Source organism: Carlito syrichta, unplaced genomic scaffold (genome assembly GCF_000164805.1).
Source record: "Carlito syrichta isolate Samal-C Ts95f unplaced genomic scaffold, Tarsius_syrichta-2.0.1 Scaffold301018, whole genome shotgun sequence".
NCBI classification, from domain to species: domain Eukaryota; kingdom Metazoa; phylum Chordata; class Mammalia; order Primates; family Tarsiidae; genus Carlito; species Carlito syrichta.
The window spans coordinates 1-9,702 of record NW_007245114.1 but is presented as its reverse complement, the minus strand read 5'-3'; the positions used below and the strand labels follow the sequence as shown (position 1 = coordinate 9,702).

General features: G+C 51.8%; 1 protein-coding gene across 1 annotated transcript in view; it reads right to left on the bottom strand.

Moving 5' to 3' along the window:
- The window catches only part of LOC103257020 (KICSTOR complex protein SZT2-like), a 13,947-nt gene extending 6,547 nt beyond the window's left edge, over positions 1 to 7,400 (bottom strand). Inside the window, exons 1-18 of the mRNA XM_021710745.1 lie at positions 7,300 to 7,400; positions 7,100 to 7,211; positions 6,345 to 6,463; positions 6,071 to 6,235; positions 5,752 to 5,836; positions 5,429 to 5,593; positions 5,148 to 5,315; positions 4,643 to 4,776; positions 3,677 to 3,843; positions 3,456 to 3,553; positions 3,237 to 3,369; positions 2,938 to 3,071; positions 2,719 to 2,819; positions 2,469 to 2,645; positions 2,023 to 2,290; positions 1,841 to 1,920; positions 1,601 to 1,726; positions 1,275 to 1,474 (exon numbers count right to left, since the gene is read on the bottom strand). Of these exons, the coding sequence (XP_021566420.1) occupies positions 1,275 to 1,474; positions 1,601 to 1,726; positions 1,841 to 1,920; positions 2,023 to 2,290; positions 2,469 to 2,645; positions 2,719 to 2,819; positions 2,938 to 3,071; positions 3,237 to 3,369; positions 3,456 to 3,553; positions 3,677 to 3,843; positions 4,643 to 4,776; positions 5,148 to 5,315; positions 5,429 to 5,593; positions 5,752 to 5,836; positions 6,071 to 6,235; positions 6,345 to 6,463; positions 7,100 to 7,190 (2,411 nt within the window). The 5' untranslated portion in view covers positions 7,191 to 7,211; positions 7,300 to 7,400. The remainder of the gene's footprint in view (positions 1 to 1,274; positions 1,475 to 1,600; positions 1,727 to 1,840; positions 1,921 to 2,022; positions 2,291 to 2,468; positions 2,646 to 2,718; positions 2,820 to 2,937; positions 3,072 to 3,236; positions 3,370 to 3,455; positions 3,554 to 3,676; positions 3,844 to 4,642; positions 4,777 to 5,147; positions 5,316 to 5,428; positions 5,594 to 5,751; positions 5,837 to 6,070; positions 6,236 to 6,344; positions 6,464 to 7,099; positions 7,212 to 7,299) is intronic.
- Between the last annotated feature and the right edge of the window lie 2,302 nt (positions 7,401 to 9,702).

Below are 9,702 nucleotides of genomic sequence, written 5' to 3'. Positions count from 1 at the left end.
AGAGTGAGACACCAACTCAAAAAAAAAAAAAAAAATTTTACGACAGAAGTATTATTTAACCCAGTGCCTTGTTTTATTTTTTCTATTTTTTTAATTTTTTTGAGTTGGAATCTCACTGCCACCGCAGCCTCCACCTGCTGAAGTTAGGTGATCCTTCCGCCTCAGCCTTCCAAGTAGCTGAAACTATAGACGCACGCCACCACATCTGGCTAGAGCACCTTGTTTTAAAAAGGAATTCGGATTTTGGGGAAGAACATAACTGGATGGCAAGTATGCAAACTGAAGTATTTCAGAGAAGCTCCCATCGGTGGGAACTAGCTATCAAGGGTGGCAGGCTGAGCAGCTCCTCCTCACGGTGCTGCAAAGGGCTGGCCTAGCCACTAAGGGATGAGTGGGTAGGACCCCAGGAGGAGCAGGCATGTCTGCTCTTCCTAATGCAAGGAGAAGGGGAGCCTGGTAAATGGAAAGCTGGTTAAGAAAACGTGAAGGAGTCAGACTGGACAGTCTAGGATGGAGGTGGCATCTCAGTAAGGAAGAATACATTTTACCCTTTCTAGCTTGAAAAGGTATCTAAACAAAAAATAGAGAGGAGGGAGAAAATGCTTTGATAAACTTACACACCTAAAGACATGAAAGTAACTGAGTGCAGTGTGAACATACAGGGGCTGGGAACATATTATCTGGAGAGGAACATGGCAGGGGCCACAAAAATGGGGACCTGAGGTTTGACACACAATCAGAAAGGTGGCTGCAGAGTTGTCCCTGAGTTCAGGAGAGATGGAAGGTGGTACAGAGGGGCTGCCTACTTTCCAAGATTCAGACCTGTCAGTTCTGGCCAGTGAATGAACATGACCAAGGAGAGTGATGCAAATAGTCCCAATGCAGAGGTCCAGGCCAGAAGCCACACAAAACTTCAGAAGAGGTCAGTGAGATGGTCAGGCCAGGAATCTTTAAGACCTAGATCCAAAAACTTAGGAGCATGCAGGAGATTTACATGTGTGGATGTATACAAGCATGTAAGCATACAAGGTGTGTGTGGGCCCAAGCTTCGTGAGAGCATACAACTTGTACACAGTTGTGTATGAGTGTGGCCCTGAGTTCCACTAAGGATATGTAGTTTGCAAGGACAGGCATAAGAACTGCATGACAGTGTCTAAGACCCTCACGTATGTGTGCCAGGCCAGTGGGATGAACATGCACAGGCCTGAGGTGTCAATGTGGGGCTCCACCTGCAGCAGATGAGAAGTCAGAAGGGAAGGAAGGAAAGGGCTCACCTGCGGGTGGGCGAGGGGGGTCGCAGTGGTACCAGCACAAAGCCTATGCTCTGCAGATACTGCACGTACTGCTGCAGGAAAGACAAGCTCAGCTCCTTCAGCCAAGGTTCCTCACGGGCTCCCGGTGGAGGCACATCCAAAGATTCACAGCTTGCGGGGGCCTCTCGGTTCCCAGACCCTGATTCAGGGCGATGGCGCCGCTGTGGGAATGGAGATTAAGGATGACCCTACCCACTGTCTACTACCCCAATGGGGGTGGAGAAAGGGAGGTCACTGTGGGGTAAACAGAAATTTCGTAAGAGAAATGTGGGAGTCTTGAGCCTCACCTGCCCCTCAGGGGGCCCAGAGGTCTCTGGGGGCCCATGGAGCCAAGCAGCTGGGTCAAAGAGCAGGGCTGTTGCACAGTAATGCACGAGGCGGGATGACTGCTTCAGGGTCTCCAGCTCCCCAGCCTGGGGAAATTGGGGCAGTGAGCCTGGGGCAGTGAGCCTGGAGCAGTGGCCAGGGCAGAGTCACAGGATCCTCGTGGAGGGTGAGGTTGGGGGTCACGTCTTGGGGTCACTCACACTGATGGGCATGCTGGCTGGGGCAGAACGCTGCTGCCAGGTTACAAATAGGTTCTCCATCTTCATCTGGCGCTCTAGCTCTGGGGGTTGGAGACATTAGTAGCAGCCCTAGGTTCTGTCACCCTGCTCCCTCCCAGGCTCCATAGGCTTCCCTTGCCCACCACCCAGCCTTGTACCCTTACCTCTACGCTCTGTCATCTTGATCTCCAAGAACTGTTGTCCATGGTAAGTGACAGGATCAGGAGGTCTGGGCACAGGACCAAATGTGGAGCTGGGGCGGGCAGCTGTGATATCCCTCAGGGCCTCATCAAAGGGAAATGTGTCCAGGGGATGGGGACCCCCACCACGAGAGGACCCACTCAGCCGGCCCTGCTCACGGCTCAGCGGGGGGCTTGCACAGCGGATGAGAGTCTCCACTTCCATGGTCGGTAGTAGGAATGGGTTTGGCTCCTGAGAGGTGGAGCATCACAACAGATTCATGGCCTTAGCCCTTGGGCCCTCTTTCCAGCTCTCCCTCCCTACCACCTCTACCCTCAGCCTGTCCTATCTCTGCTGCTTCCGAGCTAGTTCTTCCTTTAACTGACTCCCCAGTAGCCAGAAATAGAGGAGGAGCCAGAGCAGTAGGCACCTTTTCATCTCGCACTGGGAAGTCCAACTGGCCATAATGATGGAAGAGTCCAAGCTTCTGGCTGAGTAGGCAGAAGATAAGGTGGGCCCGTGCATTCTGCCACTGCACAAGGCGAACCAGTGCTCGGCCCAATGCCGTCCCCAGGTCTGGAGCCCAGTTGTAGGTCAGTAGCTGTAGCTGTAGGTCAGGGGTCAGGGTTAGTGAGATCATACTAACCCCTCATCTTACCCAGTCGCTGGTCCACATTTACCTTCTTGTCTATGACCTCCAGTAGCAAGAATCTCTGCCGGGGAGCATTTCTCCCTGAGATCCCATCACCTCCTGACTCGAAGCGCTGCATGGCTTTGGCAGCTATAGGGTGGGGGGAGGGGCACAATGGAGGTCTGGGGTAGATTCCCTCCTAACCCTGCCATCCCCCCTGCAGGGTCAGAGAATATTCCATCAGTTATTACTCTGGGCTCACCCTCACCTTGCTGGGTTGGTCTCCTCCACTGCAAGAAATTCCTTCCCAAAAGCAGCAGGTGCCGTTCAGCTGCTGGGCGGGGAGCTGGGCCCACCTGCCCAGGTGAACAAGGATTGAAGATCTCTGGTTCTGAACCCCTGCTGGGAGAGAGGGGTGGACAGAAAGGAGACCATCTATGATGCCATTTCTTGGCTCAGCCTTCACATTCCTGGGCCTAGTTTCCACCTCTTCTGACTCAGCCTCCAGGGGGTTGGCTTTAGGAAGTCCAGGAAGTTCCCTTCAATTCCATGAGATCCCAGACTCACAAATGCTGCTCAAAGACACGAACACTGGTGTCTCCAGCCATTGAAGTGACTAAAGTGGTGAACTCAGACAGGATGGATGGAAGGAGGAAACGGGACACCATATGGGTGGAGCTTCTGGATACTGAGGCGCAACCTGGAAGGCAGAGAAGTCAGTTAGGGACTGCAGAATGGAGACCAGGCTGGGAGTTGAGGGATAGGAAAGGTGGGCGGGAGTCTCACCAATCTGAACCATAAACTCCATCCAACGCCGAGTGACGCAGGCAAACACAGGATTCAGAGTCCCCACCTCACCCTCTTCTAGCTGTGTTGTCCGGCGTCTAAAGACACAGCAGGAGTAAGAGCCTTACATCCATACATGACACGTATATATTTATACAAATGGATGCCCAACAATGACTTCACACTCACACCCTCCTGGGACACCATACCACAACACACACCTTTGTCTCTGGGCTCCAGAATCTGGGCCTGGTGCCCGTTCAGTTCCACCGGGAGTCCGAACACTCTCAGTTTTATGACGCCTCCGACCTCGAGTGTCTTCTGGCCGATCCAGGACAATGTCATCAGTTGTTTTGGGGGAACCCAAATCCCCACATTCCGTTTTACTCTGGGGGCAATGAAGTGAATAAGGAAGGGCTTTTGGGAAGAGGAAGAAGTAGAGAATGGAGGACTGTGGAATAGTAACAGCCCGGAGGAACTGGAGGCCGAGGGTTCAGATCCAGGCTACCCTGGAGATTGACTAAACAGCCTTGGGCAGGTTTCTTAACTTTCCCGAGTCTCACCATCCTCAATGGTAAAAGCTCTACATATCTCACAAGCTATTGTGAGGGTCTGACAAGAAAAATAGAAGTGAAGGTACTTAGTAAGCTGAGACTCTCTCTACAGCAGTGAGAACGAGCTATGTTCTGCAAACTCTCATCCAAAAAAACAGCAGTTTTTTTTTGTCTTTCTTTGTTTTTTAAAGAGACTGGTTGTTGCTATGTTGCCGAGGCTGGAGTGCAGTGGCAATTCACAGGCACAATCATAACCCACTAGGCCTTGAACTCCTGACCTGAAGGGGTCCTCCCACCTTAGCCTTCTGAGTAGCTGGGACTATAGGCGTGTGCCACTGTGCCCAGCAGGACAGAGCAGCTTTATAGCAGTAGTGGGAAACTGTCAGGGGAGGGCAGGGTGGGATTGACAGTTGAGGGAAACTGCCAGGGGAGGGAGGGGCACACCTCACCGACAAGGGTACCTGCATAACGAACACTTGTATACCTAACCCTGAACTGTACCCTACATCTTTAAAATAAAGAAAAAGAGTTCTGTGGCATGGCCTGTAGGGGATTGGGAGGTAGATGGGAGGAAGCAGGGGCTAGGAGGCAGGCAGGAAGGTAGATGCAAACTTCACCACTTCTTCCCATTACCAGCATATCCCAGAAGCTACGCCGGCCAGCTTTGCTGGGTGGAGTCACAGGTTCCCCAGGGATAGGGGCAGGAGGAAAGGGGCTAGCTCGGCCTGCAGAGCTCTTGGTTTCCAACGATCCACTTCTGAGACTTCCTATGGACACAAGACATTACAGATGCCCGTCACTCATCATCAATCCCCATTCCAGACAATCTGGCCTCAAGGCTGGTATGACAGACTTGCCATCTACTCTACATGTTAGTGAATGACAGCATATGCAACTGATGTGCAGCAATATGTGGCTGTGTGATGTGAGCCTCTGATGATTCAGCCCTCTCTTAGTGGGTGACCAGCTAGCTGCTTTTGTCCATTTCTGCCAGTGTATCACCTTGATGATGCACAGACAAGGGAGTGGACAGCTGTGAATATGTATTTCTGATGGGACCTCTGTCACGTTTTCCCCAAACTTCACCTTTGCACCCTCACCTGCCACCGTCCTGCCTGGATTCTCTGGGCCTGCATACCTGGGGGTGCATCCTCTGTACACAGTGAAGCTGGCAGCAGCCGAAGTTCCATAATGGCATCAGCCAGGGCCTGACGTGCTGCTCCTCGGAGCTTCTCCTCCAGCTGCACAATACTAATGTTCCCCTTTTCCCAGACATCCAGTCGAAGCTGTGGGGCCCCATTCTGAGCTGGAGGAAAAAATGGGGGACACATGAGCGTGCCCCTAGCTCCCATTCTACTTGCCACCCTTGCCTCCCACAGCATTTACTGAACGTCCCATCCTCTGACCAAACTGCCCCACCTGAAGAACTGTTCAGCATGACTGGGCAGCGAATGACCTGGGTTAGTTGCTCAAATTCCTCCTCTTGCAGTGGGTCTGGGGGTGCCGGAGAAGAGGGGGGCCACAATGCCAGTGATATGGGGGCCCCTCCTTCATCCACAAAGGCTACAGTGATGCAGGCGACCCCTGGTTAGAAATCCACAGGAAGACTCAGAAGTGGATCGTTGCAGACCTCCCCACCAAATCCCTGTCAGTTGCAAGGCTGGGAAAGTCTCTCTCAGCCACAAGATAACAAAAGGCTTTCCCACACCTGGCAGTCTGCAGGCCTGTGCCCTGTACTGTACCTTTGCCCCCAGTACCCTGTCCACCAGGCTTGTTATACAAGTAGATGTCCAAGTCAGGGAGGCCACCCTGTGGTGGGAGTGGATGCTGAGGAGAGAACAGCCACAGAGCACTAAGAACAAGCAAATGGACAAAACCCTCGGGATGGGTGTCCACAGTGGGGAACAGGGTATAGACACTCATGGGAACACAAGGAGACAGAGGTGGTAACAAAGACACCTGGAGGGCATGGGTGTATACAGGTCTATGGGCAAAAGTACATGGAGTATCTGCAGGAAACAGTCATGCTCACGAGTGAGGAGAGAGATGAATGCATCTCACTTGGAAGTGGTTCCGGCTGTTGCTGTCCGTGTACTTAGGAGAGTGCAGGAAGATGAGCAGGTTCTGCCGCAGATACCAGGCCAGGGCAGGAAGCCAGGGCCTGCAGGAGGGGGGCAGGGCCAGATGCAGGACCTCTGAGGGCAGACTTCCGGGGGGCTGGATGAACTAGAGTGGGAAGAGGAGGATACAGCTGAATGCAGAGGTTCCAGACTAGGTTGTCCTAATACCTGCAAATGAACCTGGGAAGGATGTTGGTACCTGGGAGGGAACTAACCTCCACATCAGCTGGTGTCAGCTTGCAGTTCCGAACAAGCATGACCGTGATGACATCCAGCGTGGCTTCATCCAGGCGCCGACGCAGAACTCGCACAAGCTCATCCGTGATCTCAGGACCTGGACACGGCCATGGTGGGAAGGTGGAGACACCAGTAGAAGATTCAGCTACTCCCATAGCAGCCCTTACACCCTAGACTCAAACAGTCTCCCACATACTGGAGGCAGTGTTAGTGGAACCACTAGGTTCCAGTTCTGTCAACTACTTGCTATGTGACTATGGATGCATGAGTTTCACCTCTCAAAGCCTCAGTGTTCTCATTGTAAAATGGGAATTATAATAGCACTGCCCCACTGGTTTGTTGCAAGATTAAGAGAACAGTCTTAGCCCAAGACCTGGCACATATTAAGTGAGCCATAAATACCAGGTGGAAAATCCATTTGCCCACTGGATACCTCAGGCTCAGTGTATCCCAAACAACCATCGTCTTCACCCTAACCCAGCCCTGCCATCAGGCTAGGAGTGCCACCAGCTCTCCAGCCACCAAGCTCCCTTTCCCCAGGTTGCACCTCAGTCAGCTGCAGCCCTACCCCTTAAACATCACAGGAGTCTGTCCTTTCCCACTCATCTCTTGCTTGAGGAAAGTGCAGAGCATAGCAGGGGGCCCAGGGCAGATTAGGAAGAGGCTCTAACAGAAGTCCCAGAGGATTCTGGAACCTCATCTGGTTATTCCCCTGCCCCTCTCACAGTCGTACCTGCCTGCCCTACACCATGAACCAGCAGCTGGATGTGTCTGTCCACTTGGCCCACAGGACGAGCAGCATCTGAACTGCGACTGGAGGCCATGTCTAAGGGAGAACGAGGACCCTACAGGGACAATAACGGTCAGGGCCCAGCACCAGGAAGCCAAGAACAAGGGCACATGGGGACACTGGGGAGTGGGAGTGATACATGCCGAGGCTTCCTCAGAGTAGATAGGCTCCTGGCTTCGGGACAGAGCCAGGGAAGGGGGCAGAGCATCCCCTTCCCATGGCCGGTCACTGCAGGACGTCTCCAGGAGCCTGGGAAAGAGTGGCAAGGTCTTTGGATTTGCCTCCTCCACACCATCCTTGACTCATGCCTTACCCCATCTTCTTAGGGCCCACATACCGAAGATAGTACACAGCCTTTGTTGCTCGTTCCTGATAAACAAACATATTCTTTCGGTTCACCACGGAGAAGGCATTAAGCACAGAGCGCAGGGCCTGGATGGCTGGGGGAGTAATGTGGGCTCAAAAAACACCCTTCCCCAGATCCTCCCACCTTCCAACTGCCCTCTCATGCCAATCACATACCCCGAGAGACCCCCATGCTGGGCCCCATTTTGAGGCGTGAATGGACTCGGATCACAGTTCCCCATACAACGTCACAGGAGAAATGACCAGGGACAAACTGCATTGTAGCTGCGAGGTACCCACGAGGCGCACAGTTCTCATCAGCAGCATAATCTGGAGGAAGGGAGAGCACAGATCAGAAACAGGACACACAGTCTCTGCCCTCCACTGACTTCTCACCTGGGAACTGGCCTACTTGTTCTCACTCCCCAGCCTCCCTGTCCCTATCTATTCCTCTACAGGGAAAGGATGATCATTTTGGTTGGGAAGACAGGGCCAGGCAGAGGCCTGCTCTTAGGAAGACAGGTCACAGCACAAAGGTTTCCAGAACTATCTCAAGAAGATGTACAAAAAGAGATAAGGAGAGGTGTGAAGAAAGGCAAAGCAAGAGGAAATCCTGAAGTTAACCCCAAGAAACTCTGACCCTATTATATGTCGATGGTACTATAACCCTGTGTTTTCACAGGAAGTTGCAACAGTAACCTCATTAAAACAAAAAGCGTTCCTTATATACACCAACTGCAGCTTAAAAATCTACTCCTCTAAGAAGGCTTCCCTGATACTTCAGATAGTCAGATCTCATAGCAGCCTCTATTTTTCCTTTCCAGGCTGGCAGGGCACCTTCCAGTAGGTTGAAGTGCCAGTCTGGTTTCCCAGAGAAGTTGCTGTCAGTATGAACAGCATCCAGGCTATCCAGGAGGCTGCAGTTTCTATGCAGACTCTGGAATGGAATGCTGGTTGCTAAGGGTTTCAAGGAAAAAAATCTGGAGAGACTACAATGAGGAAGAGCTTGTATCTGGGTTCTGACTGGTCTTATATCTCAGGTTGCTGGAAGTCATTTTGAAGTAAAAGTGCTTGGCTGTCCTAGCTCATTCACAATTTGCAGAGACACCTTCAAAACCATAGGAGTCCACTAATTATGGGGATTCTGCTTTGATATGGAGTACATCCCAGGATATGCTGAGAGATGCACTCTCCTGGAAATGTCAGAAACGTTTGTCTACAGACTAGCTGGGAATGTTAAAAATAAGGAGTGGTCTGATTTTACCAGAAGAGAGAACTGCAAAGGAATGACATGGTTTAGCGATTCCTCTATGAATTGGAGTGAGAGGTCTTCAAAAGTAATAGGAGGTAGTAGAGGTGTTGAAACTTCAATTATTATCATGAGTAGATTATCACATTTCCTCACAAAGACCAGAAAACCCAAAGGGATCCTGTGGTTGCCTGTCTGGAGGAACAGTCAATCAGAAGGCCAGTTCTACTGGCCCTCAAGATTCCTCCCCTCTGGTCTTCTTTGAACCAGCCTATTTGTTCTCATATCCCTGGGACTCCTCATCCCTGTCCATTCCCTGGCAGGGAAAGATGATCAAGTCAGAGCCAGGCAGAGGCCTGCCCTTAGAAACACAGGTCACAGCCTGGTGCCCCTTCAGTGATCTATTCCCTCTCTACTTACTGGCTCTTTCCCTGTGGAACCTGAACATGCTCTAGTCTCTGCCTTATTTAAAGTTCCTTCTTTGTCCCCATCCTCCTTCAGTCACTGCCACATCCCTTAACTGACAAGCTACTTGATAGATGCTCCACCCATCTATCATCTTCTTTCACTTTTCAATTTCATCTGGTTTCTATTCCCATCTCTCCATTGACGACACTACTTTCCTGAACATCACCGATGAACGCACAGCAGCCAAATCCAGTGATCCTTTTCTGTCCTTTCCTCCTTGCTCGCTCTCTATTATTTCGCACAGATGGCCAACTAATGGGGACTCTGCCCTCAGCTTCTCACCAAGGTATCGGATAAAAGCCAGGGCAGCAGCACCACCCCATGAGGGAGGCTGCTGGGTGGGATCTCACCATCACTGGGCAGTGGTGCCCGCTGACGGGAATGGAAGGGGGTCTCACTGCGCCACAGATCTTCTTCACTCTCAGCCACCAGAAGAGAGTTACACACGTGACTGTCATGAAGGTCCTGAAGAAGCAGTCGCTGG